Genomic DNA, 21,652 nt, shown 5'->3' with positions numbered 1-21,652 from the left:
TAGACGGTGATTTGGTTACCTACTCTTAATTCGTGAATTACGTCAAAACTATCCCGATGATTTAAAAAAATATTTAATAATGGACAGCAGTTCATCATTTGATTACATATTCATCCTCAATATCCCCGATCTCCTAATCCATATTTGACATGTTTGCCGTTGGAAGCTCTGATCCTTCGTGAAGAGTAGCCGATCGTAATACCACAATGATGGCTCATATATATACTATTCATCTCTTCCGCAACCGCTACGCCGACTTTCCTCTACTTTTTTTTAACTCTTTCCGAAAAGAATCCTTAAGGCTTTGAAATTTTGTTTACTACAAAGTCTCTATTAGCTCGGGAAATCCTCTCTCTTTAAAGATTTTTTTTTGCATACGCAACATCGCGTAAGTTTTTATTTTCATATGCCACAATATCTCCACAAACATGGGAATATTTTATACATGTCCATATGGTCTGTAATAAATTGGCGAGAGAAATTGCGAACGTCCATTGTGACGAACGTAGTAAAACGATTTGACGTTAAAATGTGTTAAAAAAAGATTTGACGTACGGCACGCGTGAAAGATTGGACGCGACCAACCCCACTCTTTACGCTGTTCGCTACGCGACTAGACACACGATCATTCCCGTGCGACATCGCGCACACGAGGCTTTCACGCAGACAAGATTGTGTGTGTGCAGGCCGCTAATGCCAGCGCATAGACTAATATACTCTCACCCCAGCGCTCCATTGGCAAGCCAAAAGTCCGAATCTTCCAAAGAGATTGAAGACTAGAGAGGAATATGCGATCATTTACGTACGAAAAAATGCGAATCGGAGAAATACAGTTGGTATTACTGGAAGCTGCTAGCTTCAAGTTCGTGTCGTAAAACAACATGGCGGGTGCCGGATAAATGAATGTTGCATTATTCTACATTATTCGCCTAAAAAAGTGTGTATTAATGGAAGAATACAAAGGAGTAACAGCATTTCGGAACAATGTATGCATACTATTAATTTATACATTGATAGTTTTTCCTAAAAAGATCTTTTATAATAACAATTCACAACTTTTACAATAAACGTCAAAAATGGTTGTAGGTATCGTGTGAAAAATGCCCAGGGCCGTACTCATAATATTATTTTGAACCCAAAATATTCGATGTGTTTTTCAAAGTAAAAACTGTTAGTGGTAGTTAATGACATTCATTATTTACATAGATTTATATTTCATTTCAGAATTAATTATATTTTTAAGAATAGGTAAAACAAAAAAATTGTATTTATATGAAGTAAGGTAAACGTACCAGTAGTTAATTCAACAAAAATAACGACTAACGTTTAGCATTAGACCGAATGTTGGCAAAGCAAGTCTACTCATAATGGATCAAATGTCTTAATTAATATAATAAGACAAAACTTAAGAAAGGGTCTGTTACAAAAAAATGGCGTTCAATTTATCAAAACCATGTTGCTGTTTCAGTAGTTGACCATGTCTAATCGGGGGTTCCAGTAGTTGACCACTATATTTTTCAGTAGTTGACCATGTCTAATAAAGAGGCTTCATGGCGAATCTGTCATCAGAGTTGCCTCAGGGCTTCCTATCAGACCACTCTAGCCCATAGCTACTTGAATCAACTTGGTAGCAATGGGCGGTTCAGGAACAAGTTACATAGGAGAGGATTTTGTTTGACAGCCAATCATCAGCTTTGTTCAGGTACTAAAAGGCGCAAAATTAGTTACTTCATCAAAGTAAAAATACAAAAATATATTTATTTTAGCAACTAAGTACATACATACTACATAGTAACGCATAGGCTCAGTACTTACCAAAATAAAACTTAATATAAAAATCTTTAGATATTCCAAATAAAGTCCAATTCCGGAACTGAATAAACATTACGAGTTTTGCTTACTTGTGTCGGGTCATTTATGTGGGATACTACCGCCTTCCATTCATAGCTAAGTATATCGGGTCGCTCTGGCCATTTCCATAGTCTCCCGCACTTTTGTATCGATGAAATAGTAGCTTTTACTTTAGAACTATGGACAATTTTTCCCGGGAAGTATTATATTATAATGTTCATTAATGACTTTCATAACGGGCAGCCATCGAGTTTTCGGCTTAAAGCTTTCATCACTAGACTCACGCCATTCACTCTCCGCTGAGTCTGAAATGTCAACACTTGTGTTAGAAGACTCAGAAGAAAAACGCATTTTCTTCTTGACTGCTTTCAATTTCCCCATTTTTTTTCTTCCTTTGCTTGCTCATTCAGTTCTTTCATTCTTTGCCTTTCTGCAGCTCGTTCTTTTTTCAACCGTTTCATTTCTTCTTTCTTCCACTTTTTGTTTAGGAAATACTCCTGGCACAGTTTACCGGAAACAATGGTGGAGGTTTTTTCCCCTTTCGCCTTCTTCTTGAAGTTTTCTTTCCCGTCACCGGGGAAGAAAAAAATGTCTCTTGAATGGACAATGAACATTTGATGGACCAGCCACGGGTTCACTGGCAATCGGAGACGAATTATCATTACAAATCCTTATACCAGCCTCAGGTGCACTGGCGATTGGAGACAAATCACAAGTCGTTAGACCAGCCACAGATGCCCTAGCGATTGGAGATGAAACATCATAATATTTCGTAGGTAGTATTCCAGGCGGCCAAAGACATCATATCATCGGATTCTTCTTCTTGCAATGCCTCATCGATGAGTCTGACCGGCTCAGGTGGAGTGATATTTTCCAACTATTTTTTTACTTTTCGCCACAGCGCGAACAGTGACTTGTCGTCTTGATCAGGTTCGTTGTTTCTGCGGAATGATTCAAGATATTCCTCATCAATGTTTTTACTCAGGAACTGCAGTCATCTCTCTAAATACCGCTTACGTTCCTCTGATGTAACCAATGAAGGCACACTTTCATATTCTCCTGGTACTGTCACAGCGTGAGGGCTCCATGGACAAAGTCCACGTTTTCAGAAATTTCTTGAAGAATTCTTTTGTACTTGTAGAGGACTGTCGTTGGAGTGACAGCCCCACCGACACTCCCTGTTACTATGACGGTTATGCATTCTTTATCATCGGCATTTACCTGCCGGTACACTGCCTTGTTTCCTTTTTTGGCTAAGACCCTGCTCCCCTAGGGGCGGCAGGTTATATGAAAGTATGGTGAAGCAGGCAGGTTATATAAAAAAAGGTATGGTAATTTGCGGCAAAATTAACGTTAGCATTATTAATTATATGGGTACGTTATAATGACCAAAGTAAATCCTCCATGATGCCCTGCATTTTTTTTATCGCGGCGCTATTTCTCGTAAGTTGCCGGTATTGTTGGCCTGCTTCATTCAGTTGCTATATATTCAGGGCTATAATTCAAGAAATTTTTAAAATACTACTTATTTTTCCTAAAAAAAACAAAATTGGGAACCTGCGGCCCGCGGCGAAATATATCTCCTAAAAAAAACAAGCCGACTATGAAAAATTTGGAACATGCGGCCCGTGGCGAAAAATTTCTCCTAAAAATAAACAAGCCGACTATGAAAAATAGGGAAAATTTTCATTTTCAACAGAATATGACAACGCGTACTATATTTTATTCCCAAATACTATAATTTTGGAGGCTCTGTACTATAATTCCACTTTCAAAATATGGCAACACTGCTGTAAGCTGCTTCTTCACCATCGTTTGCTTTTGTGTTGTAAAAAACATGGCGGGTATGTTGTTGTATGAGTAATTTTATTTTACAAAGATTTCAGATGTTATTCGGCTAAAAAAGTGTTTATTAATGGAAGAATACAAAGGAGTAATAGCATTTCGGAACAATATATGCATATTATTAATTATACATTGATAGTTTTTCCTAAAAGATCTGTTACAATAACAATTATGTCAAATGTCAAAATGTTTACTCTCCAATGCAGTGCTGCCAACCGTACTATAATTATAGTATTTGTACTATAATTTTGTTCCGAGTACTATGTACGATATAAAATAGGTACCTATAGTACGCCCAAAATACTATAATTTAGAATTTCGGAAAAAATATGTAAAAAGTACTATAATTTCGCAATTGCAATGTCTACTGATATTTTTTGATAATTTTGGCAATATACTGAATCTACTGATATTTTCTGGAATCTACTGATATTTCTTCATTCTACAAAATTCCGTAAAACTTCATTTTCTAAAAATGAGCCGTCATTGAAAATTTGGGAATCTGAAATTTTACGATCCGAACATGAAAAATAGGGAACATGCGGCCCGCGGTGAAACATTTCTTCTAAAAAAAACAAGACGGCGGCCCGCGGTGCTACACATTCTACAAAATTGTCCTTTATTTTTTTTCTGAGAAACAAAAACCTATACATTTTCAACAGATGACAACGCGTACTATATTTTATCCCCAAATACTATAATTTTGGAGGCTCTGTACTATAATTCCACTTTCAAAATATGGCAACACTGCTCCAATGTCATGTGCCAGACCATACTCGTACCCAAAATATAATATTTATATGAAGCATGTAATGGAGTATAATTATTATGTGACAATGTTGTAATGTTATATACTTAATCGTTTTTTTTTTTTTGTATGAATATATTCATATAAAATATTATGCAGGGTTTCTCTGATAATATTATGCGAAAGAGATAAATACCTATTGTAATTAACTACCTATATAATCAAATTGTCAACATATACCTGTATTTTGTGTGTATTAGTTTTATATAAACCGTAAGTAATTTTATGTATAAACAATATGTCGAAAACAAACCCATGTTATATTTTTCTTCCATAAAATATTTTCAAAATACACATAGGTAGGGTGACTGCTATAGTAATGGGACAGCATTAGCTATGGGACACCTCAACTTTAAACTCCCAAAATAAGATTAGCTAAGCATTTTTGTAAGCGTGAAGGACACAGATCTATTCTGTCATTTCCTCTTTATATGACTGCATTTGTTATTTTCCCTCGCTAGTTGGCTCTACTTACAAAATATAATTCTTAGTTGAAGTCATCTCAAAATCGCAAAAACACGTGTTTGTACTATCACTTCCTTTAAGGAACAGTGATCTTTCGATGGCATTTTTTTACAAGTTTTGTGAATTTTGGGAAAAAACTTCTCAGGGAAGAGCGAGGGACTACGAAATATCTATATACATTGAGATTTATTTATCAGCTCGAAAAATAACCTAATGGTAAGTATGTCCAATTACTAGAACAGATTTTAATACTTTTTAGTAATTGGACAGCCTGTCCAATTACTGTGTTTGCTTAAATTTATTTAATATTAATGAGTTTCTGTGGACTTTAATGGTTCGTGCTTATTTATTATTAGTTTAATTACAAAATTGCAGTTGATTAGCTCTTTGCGTTCAGTTATTTACCGGGTATCCAATTACTATAACACTGTACTGTCCCATTACTAAAACAATTTTTTTTATTGTGTTTCAGATTCTGCAACATGGGTTATTTATAATTTTTGTCATCAAATGTGTTTTATTTTTGTAAGTGTGAAAATTTAATTATGTATTTAGGTATAGCCTTCAAAATTTATTTTAGGCTAAGACTTTAGGTATCTAAATTAATCTATAATTTGTATTGTAATTTATTTAAACAACAATAATATGTAATTTTATATACTTATTATGAACAATATATAAACACAAGATCATATTTTTTTATTCCAAGATTTACCCATTTGTAAACATGGACGTATTGTTATTAAGCGATTTGTTTAATTTATCAAAATATGTGTTTTTTGTATTGCTATTAAAAATAAAACACTTTCATTTGCATTATTCTTTCTTACTCTCAATCCTTATAAAGTTTTTATTGCGGGAACTTTTCATAATGAAAATACGCTCATCATAAATTGGTTGCAAGCTAAAGTATTGATAAAAAAATACTCAATGGGGTGTTTTTATGTCCGAGTACGGCCCACTTCATCTGTAAAACGTGCTTCAGTCTGCCACTTACGTGCTCCATCTGTAGGCACCGTGCAATGTCGTTGTCATATTAGGGTGAAACACCCAATTTGTTAGCACTACCAATAATATTATCAGCACGCTTGAAGTTAACGTAATGGCTCAAATAGACTATGGCAATCGATCATATATATGCCGAAAACCCCGTTTCTTATGTTGGCGTCCTATGTCACAGAGTGTAAATTTAATAATATGATGTCAAAGACTGTCACATATATGTCAAAGAATCTATGACAGCTTTCAATGTCATAGTTTTTGGGCTCAGTGTAAACACCTCCATAATTTTGTGTGACACTCGTTCCTTGTCTGTGACGTCTATGCCAAACGTGTTGTCATTTATTAGGCCTACCGTGCATGGACGATTACATAACCGGCCGGTAGCATTCGGACAATCGTTGGTTTGCTCGTGCATGATCCAATTTATTACCGGCCAGTATGTTTGAGCGCGCATGGCGTGATATACATCAGAGGCAATGCGCGCGCACTGAGGAAATGCGTATGCGCGTGCACTGAAGATATGCGTCCGCACCAATGACATTAATATGGACGATTCATCTGGAAAAGAAAATGACACTCACTTTATTGTCGGGTCTGCCGAATGGCATAATCTGTTCTAACGCCATTACAATAAAGGTGATATTGCTATAAATTCCTGATGCTTTTTGTTGGGTCTGCCGAATGGTTCGGTTCGAACGGGTTCGCTCAAATGAACATTAACATTAGAAACACTGCTCTAACGCCATTACAATAAAGGTCATATTGCTATAAATTCCCGATGCGTGATATCGCATAGGTAATGGAAATTGCGTGACGTCTACCTATACATGCGAATTTACTTGCTAGCTACTGTATTGAGTGCGTCGTCCATTAATAATATCATTGGTCCGCACCGAAAAATGGCGCACGCGATATGATAAGAAACGTCAAAATTGATTTTGTAGAGCTTATATATAGATTATCAAACTGTTTTAAAACGTGGGTGTATATATTATTAATTTATAAATAAAGAAACTGAAAAAATGGGACTGGTACGCGCATGCAAAGCCAATAGGTACGCATCGATGAACTGTCAAACGTGGATCTCGTAATGGTTCGATGTATGCGTGCACTCCATACGACCGCGTCACTTGTGCGTGCTTGTGTGAGTGCACTCTCGGCCGGCTATGACGCGTCATGCGCGGGCTCTCATTTAAAAGCATTGGTAATGAGGCCCCGGCCGGTTCGCATCAGTGTAAAATTTTGTGTCTGAACACAGATTTTCAACTCGGCCGTTCACTCGATCGTCCATGCGCGGGGTTGCATTGCAATACGATGGTTACAACTCCTCGATTGTTGACCGTACGATAGTAAATCGTTCATGCGCGGTAGACCTTATTGTTTATGAGGCATAGATCGCGCGGAAAGTGTTTTTTGTCTTTTGTTTCGAATGTCATCTTGACAGTAGACACAGGTAGACGGTAATTATTGTTATATAAATAGTGATGAAATGGATAAAACTGATAAGAGTTCGCAAAATCGTGATAGAATAGACGGATGAAGCTGTTATTAATTTAATTAGAATCTTGGAAACTAGTCCACTATTGTGGGATTGCGCACAATCCGACTATGAAAACAGAGTTAAAATAAATGCTGCTTGGGTCGAAATAGTTCAGGATTTGGAACGCAATGTTATTGCCAAACACTCACCGGCCGTTATTTTTCGCATACAGGTTTTTTTATAAGAGGCTCATGGGCTCAACCTTTAATAATCACCCATCGAAATCTTCACACCACAAGCATATGTAGGTACATGATAACTTCTTGTTTTCTTATTAAATGATGGTAGCATCCGCCATCCATGGGTTTCCTACATTCGCCGGCATTATAATACGATGTGAACAAGAACAAGATTGTTAATAAGTATACTTAGGTAGTTTCAAATCTCACTACCTACAACCTAGCAAGCCAACTGATATATTTAGATTTTCATTTGACAGATTGACGTTCGCGAATACTCATAGCCTAATATATTTTTCGAAGACGTACCAACCATAATGTCTGTCAAACGTCATGGTAGTATTTATCAGTGGCAAACATGTGACACAATAGATTTTACGGCATCGAGTGTAAATGGATTGGCACATACGAGTGTCATAGAATCTATGAGTATGCCCACGCCTCTGTCATAGATTTTTTACATGTAAACGATTTTAATTTTCGTAATTTAGGTAATTTTCACAAAGCGCTGACTTCGTCACATCGGAAATGGATGATATTCACAAATCAACTACAACAATCAAATGATCGATTTGCACTAAGGAAAAAGTACGTATCAATATACTATTGTAACCCAATTAATCGTAAAAGAATATAAACACTATGAAAATTAGGTTTAATGATTTTAAACAATATTTTGGCAAAACATAAGTATGTCTTAGGTAGGTACCTACTTTCAGATTCAAATAATACTATAAATACCTATTTAAAAAGTGACGTTAATTAAAACTTAGGTAATTGTGCCGCAGATGCCGTCATGAGCTTTTATGTTTTTTTTTTTACGAAAACAGTTTATTCTATGTAGACAATTATAATAACTTTTTCTGTCGGCGCATAGGCTTTTCGATCCAATAATTGTTAATTTAAAATGCTCATAGATTTTGATACTTACTTCATTATCACAAACTAAGATTATATTAGGTAATATTAGGTTGGGGTAGGTTAGGTTAGGTTAGGTTAGGTAAGGTCAGGTTAGGTTACGTTAGAATAGGTTAGGTTAGATTAGGTTTAGTTCAAAAAAGATACTTATACAATCTCATGACGGCATCTGCGCCACATTTACCAAAATTTATATCGATGAACCGAAAAAGATAAGTATACCTAGGTGGTGTTATTTGGTTGTAGATTTACATCAAATGATATATATACATATTTATATTACTGCGTTAAACATTAATTATATTGACAACTAAGCATCATTTTTGCGATTGCCTTCTAATAAAATTGTATTGCTACAATTATTAGTTTGACATTTGTGAATTTCTACCTTTTCTTTGTGCGATATATTATTTATCGGTGAAAACAATTTTACAAAATGTGTGCAGTTGTCAAAATTGAGTGAATTTATATTTACAATGAGTGATTTATGATTTTTGTTTTGTGAAACAAACTATTTTATGTGATTTCATCTATTTATTTGTGAAATCATTTAATATATGTGAAAACTATTTTCCAAATGTTAAAGTTATTTTTTTTTGTGAATTTTGATTATTGCATTGTGCGATTAATTCCCACCCTTAATAATATGACGTAACCCTAGTTAAGTTTGCCAAGTATAAAAAATGTGTTCAGCAATTAATATTGTTTACGACTAGAAACATTCATCACACCATCAACAAAAGAGCGGGAAAATAGTGTCGAAACTCGAAAGTGATCCGTTGTTTTGTGATTTTTTCCGCCATTTTCTTTGTGCCACGGTAAGAAAATGTTTCAATAGCCTTGCGATTTTGTCTACATCTAAGTGTTTATCAAGGAACTGATGATTTAAATGATTTCGGGATAAAGCCAGGCATTTGAATTTCAAATTTAATTTTAAGGTTAAGTGTTCGTTGTCAATGTTTAAAGGGTGCCAACATTTGGTATCGTGATTGAGTACTTTTTCTATTACTGGTACATGGGCTAGTAATTGGTTATTTTGATAAAGTATTATTCTTAACAGATTTTAATTTCTATAGCTTGTGTCATTAAGGCTCTAAGTAATTCCATTGATAAAATTGTTTCAATCGTTTTTCCAAATGTTAGCCACCCCTGTAATTATGCTGATAATTAGTTTTGGCTTGTGCCAATAATAGGGTTAAATTATAGCTTGTTTTGGCTCCAGTTAGTGTGAAAAAGAGCAAAGAGAAGAAGAAGACTCTCGACAACACAATAATAAAAAGAAAAAATATAACTAGGATAACTTAGTGAAAGCACTTGAGGCTGTAAAGCGCGGTATGAGTAAAAAACTGGCCGCAAAAACCTTTCAAGTACCCAGAGGAACTATTCAGTTCAGGTTGCGAAAACTAGATCATCAAGATCTTCTAGGACCAAGTCCAGTATTAACCAAAAACGAGGAAGAGACTTTGGTGAAATGGATTGAAGACTGTTGCCGCAAAGGATTCCCTAGAAGAAAACTAGATGTTCAATTGAGTGTTGCAAATTTCGTAAAGAAAGCAAATAGAAAGAATCCATTCAAAGATGGAATACCTGGTAATAAATGGTATCAACTCTTTTTGCACCGTCATCCCGGATTAAGTATACGGGTACTAGAGGCAGCCACAGCAGCAAGTGCAGCAGTATCAGAGCAAGATATAAGAAACTGGTTTATTGGAATTGAAACCTACTGAAAAGACAACAGTTACTTTACCATTCTATTGGATCCAAGTCACATGTTCAACGGTGATGAGTCAAACTTTCAGCTATGCCCAAAAAGCGGAAAGGTTATTGCAATGAGAGGTGAGGAGATGTTTATGAAGTAGACCATGCATCTGCTAAATCTGCTCTAACAGTTCTATTTTCGTTTTCTGCCAATGGAGATACCTCACCTCCGATGGTCATATTTCCGAATAAAAGGTTGCCTAAGGACATAACATTGAATGTGCCAGGAGACTGGGCTCAAAGAAAAGGCGTTAAACAAAGTGAGAGAGTTTTCTTTGTCTTAACTTCAGATGAATGGCAAAGCAAGGAAACTTAGAAACGGAGAGAAAAAAGTTTTAAAGAAGAACAAGTGAAGAAAAGGAAAAAGGAGAGAATCCAAAAACAAAAAGAAGTTAAAACTAAACAAGGAGAAAAGAAGAACCATACAAAAAAACAGCAGCAACGTTAACAAATAAACAGAGTAAGAAAGTGCAGTTCGTACCTGTGCAAAATACAACTAAAAGACAATGTCAAGTGGAAAGAGAACATATTGTAAAAAAAGAGAAACGAAAAGAATCAAAGTACTGGCCGATATAAGATTGAACAAGCTTTTGGTGCCAATAGTTAACCAACAAGTCTCGAATCCCATAGTTGATGAAGACAAGAAAAATGATAGGATTAGAGATCCTTTTGATAAAATTTTAAAGTCATAAGAAATCATACACGCTGGAATAACTTGAACCCATTTGAAACGATGATGAATAAATATGTCTGTTATTTAAACGGTTAATATCATAAGAACTTACGTAATTAAATTTTAGACACCTTCATATTTTTTGAGAATGTTCTTTGATCTCAATTAGTTTCCTAAATTTACTAGATTTTCATTTCATTGTTTCTATTAGGATTTTTTTTAAATAATGTTACCTAAGAATAATAATGTATGGATACTCAGAAAACGTGTTTGATTTGCATTTGCATGATTAATACCATTTTTGGATCTCTATTAAATGTGCCAATATTTAGAAAAGGTTGTGTCAATATTAGGAAAAAGTATGCTAATAATTGGAATTAGGGCCAAATACAGGAAATATCACAATTGTGTGCATAAGCACAATACAAAAGTGTTATTGAAAGTATTCAAATAATAGTCAAGTAAACATATTATTTAAATCAGGAACTTAAGAACTTATAAAGACAATTGATAGAATACTGTGCGAACTTGAACTGCTCAGATCCCTTTAAGTGCCAATAATTGGGTGGTTCACCCTATTTTGAATATAAAAAGACATGTACCTAGGTAGATAGAACTCCGGCACGCTGACTCTTTATTTAGTTCAATATGATTATGTAACAGAATTTGCTCTCAGTGTTTCTCAAAGCGTTGTCTCGATAAAGTTATCCCCGTGGGAGGCAGTTGAACAAGCTCAATCATAAGATCACCATCATCGGCAACTGTGGCACATAAGTATTTGAACCATTACATTTAAAATGTGGTAACAAAAAGTAAAAATGGCTTTAGATAAGAAATAAAAGTGTTATTGAAAGTATTCAAATAAAAGTCAAGTAAACATATTATTTAAATCAGGAACTTAAGAACTTATAAAGACAATTGATAGAATACTGTGCGAACTTGAACTGCTCAGATCCCTTTAAGTGCCAATAATTGGGTGGTTCACCCTATTTTGAATATAAAAAGACATGTACCTAGGTAGATAGAACTCCGGCATACTGCTAATTCCCATATTTGACAATAGATGACTCTGAAATGAACGTATATGATAGAATATGACTGATGGCACCTTTTCACACCAAAAAGTCATTTTAGGCCAAAATGTCGGTTAGAACCTTTTCAAAGTAAGGTAACGACATGTCATTGAAGCAATTTTAAAGCAACTTAACATCATAACCAAAATTGGATGCAGTTAAGCAGAAAACATCCAAGCCACAATTTTACAAACTGAGAAAAATGCATTTGAAATTTTGAAGTAACAAATTAGCATTTAGTATGACTTTTATCTTGAGATTGAATTTGTAATTTATTTGTTTGTAGGAGACTCTCTTCTAAACATATGGATGACAGCAACAGCAATGAATCTACCCCATTGTTGCATACGTTTATGACCTCCACTGAAGTTATTTTCTCTTACGTAATGAAAATTATTTTTGTTAACATCGAACGTAACAGGATTAAAAAATACTCGTAAAAATAAGTCAGCAGAGAAAGAGTCTAATTTAGCTGAATTTCAATGGCATATTAATAACAAAACTTGTTCAAATGGAACTGGAGTTTCGGGAAACCATATTTAATATCCTTTGTTGAGTGCTAAAGCTCAAATCCTGATTTCATTTGAGACGACTTACGTCTGCGAAGCTGGGTTTTCAGCGGCAGCTGCAACGACCAGGTAACGCTGAACACTCAACATGAATGATTTGAAAAACCACATGCACAACAGGTTCACCCATTCCACAAACATTTATTTTATATGGTGACATGGAAAAATCTTTATACACGAAAGACGCTGTGTAAAGAATGTTTTAAAACCACTGTTCTCATTCAATGAAATAAATCTGCAGAAATAATCTTTAGAATATAAAAAATTTGAATCCTTCTGTGGTTACAGCCAAAAGGAGGACATTGACCACCTAGATAATAATAGAAAGAGTAAGAAATATGTACGTTGAAGCTTCAAAACATAGATACTCCACAATAACAACATTTAATGGCAATATTCCTTGATTCTTTAATTTTAAAACGAAGATACATGGTATATTAAATGGACATATTAGGTGTATGATAATTAAATGAAGTGATCTATGAAATATTTAATAATTTACCAAAACGACACCATGTTAGTCACCATCAACCTCAATACATATATCATTTTTCTTCTTGTCATTCACCATTGCCAAAAAGACTGAATTTTCGGTGATATATCCATGATCTAACATATTACTCAAGCTTTCTGCTACATCACAACTAGTTATCACACATGTAGACTTAGCGGAACCCCTTTCGGAGCCTTTCCCTTTAACGGTAAGTGTTTGTAATTTAATATTGCAGTTGTCAAATTCATCATCCAATGTCAGAAACAGATTCTGATGATCTACGCGATTTGTAAAGTCTAAGCCTAAACCCAATGTTGTTAGTTGAGGTGTAAAATTATCTCTTTGGGAGTTCATCGAGGGCTGGAGTACAGCATTGTAATTTGTAGCGCCTCGCCTCGCATCAATCATTCGAAGCAGTGAAGGTACATGGCGTCCTGATAAGTGAAGGTCTTTTGAGCCACGATAACCGAGACCTGAAATAGGATACAAAAATTAACATTTGATGAGACTTTTGTTCAAAATATTATTGAATATGACGTCAAACGTATTTATTGTCTTTCAGACTGTACAATAGTAAAATATTTTTGCGGACAAGTATACAATTCAAATATTATATTATGTAGTATGAAAAATTATAATAAATTTCCATTACAAAAAATCTACACAGTAATGCATGCATGAATTGCACATTATTATAACTGAATCATAACATATTTCTATACTTTTACACCTACAACCTCCTAACTACAAGAAAATTAATTGTCCTGGTGATGCCATGTATGCTTCCAACGTAATTGCAATGCAACTTTTTTCCTTTTATTGCAAATTTCAGTAGTAGAGTAGTATTTTTAGTCCTAATGCATGCAATGTTGTTCCAGCGGGCGTGTGATGTATGGGGCAATTTCTCAAATTAGATTTTTGTCTCGTTTCTTTCTATCTACCTTTGAGTAATTTCGCTTGCTCGCTGAAGCGAACTTGCATTCATTAGGACTAAAATATAGTACTCTCCATTCGCCTTTTTATCTACAGCCTATATAACATCACAGACAAAATTTATTTGTCTGTGGTGTTTAAAAATAAGCAACATACCCAATTTTTTTGATGAAGATAGTGCTGCAGATATTTCATCAATAAATAATTGTCCAACTAGGAGAGTATTTACCCTAACTGATTGTGCCTAGGCCCTAGGACAGTGTCTTGAAACTCATTTGAAGACGAAGCATAGCACAAGAATCGCACTAATTTTCTTCTGAGTTGTACACGTACCATAATATACATAATATTTACCTACGAAAGTTAAATTAAAAAATAATTGCCTATGTGCATTTTTTATTTGAAGCAATTCATATGTTATATAACTATAAAATTTTGATAGGGGGCATGGAGATTTTTGAAGCGTTGAAGTGGGGCATGGCACAAATAAGGTATTAATACTTCGACTTATGCAAATATTATAATCATTAAATTTTCTTGTATTTTTTCTTTTCATATTAAATCAAAACTGCCTTTTCGATATACTTTACAATCCAATTTCAATTACAACACATCAATTCATTTTCTAGGTACCTAATATTAAAAAAAATACAAACCTCTTGCGATATCATGTAATTTCTCCAAATTATCCACCTTGGTTGAAAGCAGAAGACATCGCTTATCAAAATGAACTGAGACAACAGTGAGACGTTTACCATGTCCCAAACTCAACCAAGTGCCCCCTTTGGGTGCACGCACGGCTCTCACCCTGATACCCAGCGCTCGGCCGACCGACCTGGCCGTCGCGGCCAAATCTGCGGGCTGCCTGTCTTCTTCATCATATTCCATGTGGGAATTTTTAAGCAGCTCATAGGAATACCATGTACGGGTAGACGATAAACCGATAGCTACAATTAAAACAATTTTAACATCACTAAAAAATGAGGTACAGATCTAGAGGACGATGGCCAAATCCTGGCTCTGGCTAATACAGACATTGTTTTTCAATTTGTGTTTCAGAGTCAGAGTATGGACCTAATAAGTTAAGCAATTCTCGTACAAACAAAAATCTGTTCATACAAAACCTCCACTCCGTGGAGGCCCATAATATGATCTTATTAGGATCAGACATGGTCTAATAATAAAATAATAATAGATTTTTTAATTCATATAATAAAGTGTGTCTCCACCAATGACATTAATATGGACGAAGCATCTAGAAAATAAAATGACACTCACTTTGTGTCGGGTCTGCCGGATGGCGAAATTCATATTTTAATATCGGTATCCTACGCTCAAATGAACATTCTGCTTGCAAGCGGTCTGGCGACACCGCTGGGTCTGCCCATACAAAATTTCTGACTGTCAGGTTTCGACTCCACCGTTATTATTGTGTTACAAAATGCCAATGTGCCTAGTTAAGAATTGTAAAAAAATCTACTAAACACTCCAAGAAAGATGGAATATCACTTTGCATGTGTTAGTATTATTTATTATTTATAAAATGCCATTTTAAGATATTGATGAATGTTTATTCAATGCAATTGAATGACAGGAACCATTGGACAGTCAGTCGCCTGTGATTCGCTGAGCTCACTTGCGTCTAATCTCCGAGAAGTCGTAAGTAACCGAGAATCTGTTTCTAACGCAATGAGTCATGACACTAATACGCCATTACAATAAAGGTTATATTACTATAAATTCTCGAAGCTTGTATCGCATAATGGAAACGGATACGTCAATGGTCACGTGACATCTACCTATACATCTGTGAATGACTTTCATGCACAGTTTCTCGTGCGCGCCGGGTATGAAGTGAGTCGTCCATTTAATATGTCATTGGTCTCCACCCTATCGATCAATTCAGTGTCAGTTCATGTTTTCCTTGAATTGCAAGAGACGCTTGCTTCTTTAGCTCCGCAAGCTCCTTTAGCTCCATCTTCTTCAATATCCGTGTATTTTTAATAATCTGACGTTTTTCAGTGTCAAAATCCTTGCCAGTAAAACTCTATTATAATATTTTAACACTTAGTGGCGGCTTATCGTACGGTCTAAATTTTATCCAAGTTGACTATGCGAAACTAGCTAAAATTATTGTCTCCTATATAATAAACAAAGGTACAAGTCGGTTATGGGGTAGCCAGAAACCGTGCTAATTGTCATGGCCGATTTTGGCAAAATTCATGAATTCAAGAATGAAAACCTAACATAACTTAACGGCCCACATGCTCAGCGTAGGTCGAAATGGAGCTTTTATGGTATTTTCAGAGCATAACCCTGGACATTCCTTAAACGTAGATAATCTATTTATATAATTTTGAAGCATTATTATCCTTTATGTTTATTTTAAACATTTGATGACTATATAAAGTATTTTTATTAGATAAAATAGTGTTCTTTTAAACCTCTCGATCTAATGTTTTAGAATATGGTCATATTTCAGTACGTGCAGTGGTGTTAAGATTTTTTAGATTTATTAATTTTTAAACGCATTTATAAAACCATTAGTAAAATTAATGTTAACATTATATAGTGATATATTTACGACAAAAAATTATATTTTATAATCTTTGTGATCCCAAATTTGACAAGAATTAGGCATTTTATTATTCAAAAAATGGGCATGATTAACACATTTGAAGATAATAATTCTAAAGACATTGATTATAAGCTATGTCTTTGACCATTCAAATGTGATAAACATCCTACGAATAATGTTTGCTTTATAATAATTATTGACCTAAGAATAAGATAGTATTTTTTTGAAATATGCCATTTCTATTGGCATTTTCCAGTGGGCCCTTAACATAAACTATCCCAACCTAACAAATAATCCTGTATATCAGCTATTTTCAAAATGTGTTTGCCGCTGGCTTCCACATAACCGACTTGTACCTAAACAAAAAAATCGTTCTTTACTCTTTTTTGAACTAAACTATTTTAAAAGATATGGCCACATTTCAATGAACAAAAAAAAACATTCGACATGAAAATGAATCCTAGTGTCAAATAGTGAATGTCTAGTATGATGGCAATAAAAAAGTAATTGTCACAACATGTCGCCAGAAATTTTTGTATATATATAATTTCATCTGACACGTTTCATAGTTGGAATTCATGAATTTGCAATAAAAATGTTAGGTAGGCAAAAAATGCATTTGGAACTCGCTGGCCTAAAGGAGATTATTACAGATGTTTCAATGACTATCGGACTCCGGCGATAGTACTGATAATATTTAATTAACAATATAATATATTTTTATTTATAACATACCTACCTACCTTTGATTCTCAGCAATTCTAAACGATTCTCTAAATCTTTCCGTTGAGGCTTAGCTTCAGAAACCAGCCTTGTTAGGGCTGCAGCTGCCTTTTTGATACTTAAGTTTTCACTGTCGTCTCTCAGTAACCGTTTCATAGATTCCCAACAAGTTTCAGTTAAGTCTCTCATAACATGTGATTTCAAATCATCTATTTTGAACTGTCGTAGAGTCTTCTCAAGCTCAGCCAGAAGGTCGTCTATATCTGATGAAATAAAGGGAAGTAATAAAGATTATATGATAACGTGAGCTAACTAAAACAGCTTACAAAAATATATGTCTTAAGATAATGAATCCATGTTATAACTAGGTACTGTTTTAAAAAGATGGATTACAACTTGTTTGTACATCAAAAAGAAACAAACCTTTCTCCATCACAATAATGTTGAATGAAAGTTCAATATAGAAAGTATATTAGTCTATGAATATAGAATGCAAAATAAGCTTAGCTTTGTACCACCAGCAAGATTAGGCAAATAATAATTTTTAAAAATATTAACGGAAAAACCAAACAACGTTAAACGTCAAACTAAGCTTGACAACATTGCCACATACAACAAAAGTAATAATTAATTACCTACCCACTTTGATATCACCCAATTGACAATGAATAATTATGAATGAAAGATGTTAATTAATTTAATTACAAAAATAGTATTACCTTTATGTTAGTATATCAATATAGGTATATATTTTTAAATTGAATAATATTTTGCATATAGGTAGGTACTTATTTACTAGGTAGGTACCTACATTGAACCAGCAAATGCGGGTTATATCAAAGAGATTATAATATCCATATCATGAAACCGTTCATAAGAGCACAAAGAAATCAACCAGAAATTTAATTGACATAAAAAATGTATTTAAATATCTGGATTAATAGAATTTTTCAAGTTTAAAAATTGTTTTCTATTTAAAATGACAGCTTCAACGTGGAAGGTTTTGGTTCACAAGTCAGGCACTTTTCTAAAGACGTTTTAGCTTTTCAACCTGTTTTTGTCATTCTACCTTGATGACCTGACCTTTTAAATATTCAATATTCTTATTGCCATGCAACATATTACACGATAGTCGTCGGAATTTGCTTGCGTGGAGCCACCGCCATCTTCGGCAATGGTGGAGCAGGAGCACGTTGAATCCGCAGACTGTAGCTCCGCCGATAGTGAAAATATGAGGTATAATGATAATATTACAATGAAAATATTGTAAGAATACTGAATGTCGATAGGTATGTATGCATTTTTTAAATTTATGGTTTTAAATAAAATAATAAAATACAACAGGAGTTAGTCAACAAATTATTCAAAGATCAAACATATTTGCTAGCCAACGCGTATGTCGCCCGTCACAATGGTGAGCAGTGAGCAGTGAGCACTACGTGACCACAAACATTTGTCTAACTTGGGCGATTATAGATATTATAATATAAGTAATATGGACGATTGTGTGATCCAGCCAAAATTTTCAATTTCCGTACCTATTTAATTACTAGACACCGCTAGTAGAATACATAATGCAGGCACTCCACTGGCGAGCCAAAGGTCCGAGATCCGAGGACAATCTGCCGATTTGTCTAAGCTGACTACTGACCAACGAACGAATAAAAAAACTGAGCTGTGAAAATTTAATGTTTTCCAATAATCCTGAAAGTTTTTGTTAGATTTGCATAACATAATATGGCAGTGAAAGACAAGTTTTACGTTTTCTTTTAAGAATTCCACAAATACAAATAAAAAAAATAATTGCTAAATCTCTCATTTTCTAAGTCAATAAAAAAGTTTAGGTACCTAGGACAATAATTACATTTTTATCGGTAATGTTGAATTTAACTTACGTGGTGGTAAACGGATCAATTCTGGCAACTCGGCGAGTAAAAATCAAACATGACAATGGGTTCGTATCATTCAAACTGAATCGAACGAATCAAATGGAACGGTTGGATTTGGGACCGTTTGGGAGAATGTCCACGGTAACGCTTTTCTGACGACTAATTAATGTTGCCAGTACTTAAAATTAATTCAATAACATATTAGTCTCTAAAACAGCAACACACTTATTAAAACGTCAACTTGTTATGAAATTCTAATATTCTGTCGTATTCATTTATTTTAAATGTACAAAATATAAATAATGCCTCATGAATTGGTAGCCATTTAGTTCATTTATAAGATTTATATGTATGACAAAAGTTTTTAAAAATTACTTTTGCCTAAAGCTTTTCATACTACCTACTGATATTTTTGTCAGGAAAATATGATTTTTGCGAGTAGCGAGTAGAAAGTAGCTCTCTTCAGCTGACCATTAGGCCATCCGCTCACACAGAAACTAAAATCGGACGAACTGGTTGGTGATGGAACTCATAAACTGGCCAGTGACTGATGCTTCGCACACAGCGATACTGAAACCTAATAATCTCACAACCTCAAACTGTCAAACCCACTGTCTTTCCTACTTCATTCTAAGGTTTTTCCGTAATAGGTACCTTTACGGGAATATTCTGGCAGCCTGTAATTATACAGCAGGAGTATTTCTCAACATCTGCTACATACATATTGTAAATTAAAAATCGGTTCGCCCATCTTTAACTTTTGACGTCTTGTTATTTCTTGTTCAGTTCAGTTCAGTGCTACCTGTGACGTTTTTAGACAAAATGCCGCTCCTAGATAGCGCTAAAATTCCGCCCCATTTTTCATCCTTTCATGACTCCAATAGGTATTTAATAAATATGTTGTATGGATACATTACTAACAAAATCTATAGGTACCACTAAAACCTACAAAATTAAATTTAGATATAAAAAGCGAATAGGTAATAATTATGTTAGAGACTTACCAAAATCATCAAAGTCTTAGGTTATATTTGGTTGATATTACTGACACATTTCCTTTGTACCATTTAGCAATACACATATGTATTATTTTCACACCATTTTTACTATGCTACTATTGTACAACATGTAAACAAAATAATTTTAGATCTCTATTATTAAATATGTACGAAATGATTCTATTCAATTTGCCGCCTTTCGAGTAATTGCCGCCCCCAAACGACGCTCAATCTGCCTACCCACCCCTACGGGACGTCATTGACAGTGACGTCCCTAGTTAAAATGCCGCCCCATGGCAGCGCCAAAATGCTGCCTCATTTTTTTTATACCGTATTTTTTATCATCCTTTCATGGCACCAATATCTAATAAATGTGTTGTATGGATACATTACAAAAAGAGATATATACCACTAAATATAATTTAAATGCCACCTCTGCTTCAATAGACAATATTTCGAGTCAGAGATATTTAAAAATACACCTGACAACTTCCAAAACTCGCGAGTGAATCTCAAAAATATTTTGATAAATTTTAAATTAAGTAAGTATGTACCTACCTATAATTCAATTGTAATTCGCAAATCTCCACATGTCATTGCTGATCACCAAGGACGCGACATCCAATGACAATGGAAGTAAACTAGACATCGCGAACCCAACAAAAAATACAGTCCTGTTAGACCTTTTAAAGTAATTAATACATTTTGGTTCCAACCAGTGAGCAGATATTTTTAATGGAAAGATATTTCTGTTATTACTAAGCTGTTTAGGTATCTATTTCTATATTATATACCTAATGATTCTCCTCGATTTGCCGCCCTTCGGGTAACTGCCGCCCCCAGACGACGCTCAATCTGCCTACCTCCACGGGACGTCACTGCTCTAGGGCAGTAATCTTCATATGCAAAGTGCCGCATCCGTTAATTGTTAGTTTCACATTTTCTGTGAATTTATTACGTACCTACCTGTTTACCTATTTTATTATTTTCTTTCGATTATCTGTTTAAGAGTTAAACAAACACACACATCTTTAAATTGACATACACACCATAAAATACTGAAAATTAGAGCATTTAGGTACACGAAACATATTTATAAACAGTGATGGTTTTAGGTATGTGGAGGTCTGTGGAGGTCTGTGGAGGTTTATGGCGTTGACAGGTTTGGAGACACTCTTAAGAAGATGTTTCATGTGCGAGACACCACCATTACTGTTGATGTAGGTATAGCCGTCTAATATAATAACATAACTAAATATTATAAGTAATAATATAAGAATATTATAAATACGTGTTAAACAAAGCCTGTCAGCCCCCCCCCCCGTTGTAAGGGGCATGGGTATTACAATACAACAAT

At 34.5% G+C, this 21,652-nt stretch overlaps 1 protein-coding gene and 1 long non-coding RNA gene across 2 annotated transcripts; one reads left to right on the top strand and one right to left on the bottom strand.

Annotated features, from left to right (window-relative positions):
• The first annotated feature begins 743 nt into the window (after positions 1–743).
• Positions 744–12,622, top strand: LOC147064360 (uncharacterized). Its single transcript, XR_015071909.1, has 3 exons — positions 744–986; positions 8,182–8,278; positions 12,399–12,622. It is a non-coding gene; the product is annotated as an uncharacterized LOC147064360 (long non-coding RNA).
• Positions 12,623–12,804: 182 nt separating this feature from the next.
• Positions 12,805–18,012, bottom strand: LOC147064359 (uncharacterized). Its single transcript, XM_085957881.1, has 4 exons — positions 17,832–18,012; positions 17,429–17,671; positions 14,764–15,054; positions 12,805–13,647 (listed from the first exon to the last, which is right to left on the bottom strand). Exons 1-4 carry the CDS (start codon positions 17,839–17,841, stop codon positions 13,199–13,201), a joined length of 993 nt encoding a protein of 330 aa, XP_085814007.1. The 5' UTR covers positions 17,842–18,012; the 3' UTR covers positions 12,805–13,198.
• Between the last annotated feature and the right edge of the window lie 3,640 nt (positions 18,013–21,652).

This window comes from Rhyacophila brunnea, unplaced genomic scaffold (assembly GCF_057557595.1).
Source record: "Rhyacophila brunnea isolate RB1 unplaced genomic scaffold, BYU_Rbru_1.0 scaffold_7, whole genome shotgun sequence".
NCBI lineage: Eukaryota > Metazoa > Arthropoda > Insecta > Trichoptera > Rhyacophilidae > Rhyacophila > Rhyacophila brunnea.
Note: the sequence above shows the minus strand (reverse complement) of the source record. Positions and strands in the feature narration are given on the sequence as shown.

What these genes read in the sequence shown, in the direction of transcription:
- LOC147064359 (XM_085957881.1), bottom strand. An exon ending in AGAATTGCTGAGAATCAAAG is followed by an intron (nt 15,055 to 17,428) that starts GTAGGTAGGTAT and finishes TTTTAATTGTAG; the next exon opens with CTATCGGTTTATCGTCTACC. An exon ending in ATTACATGATATCGCAAGAG is followed by an intron (nt 13,648 to 14,763) that starts GTTTGTATTTTT and finishes ATCCTATTTCAG; the next exon opens with GTCTCGGTTATCGTGGCTCA.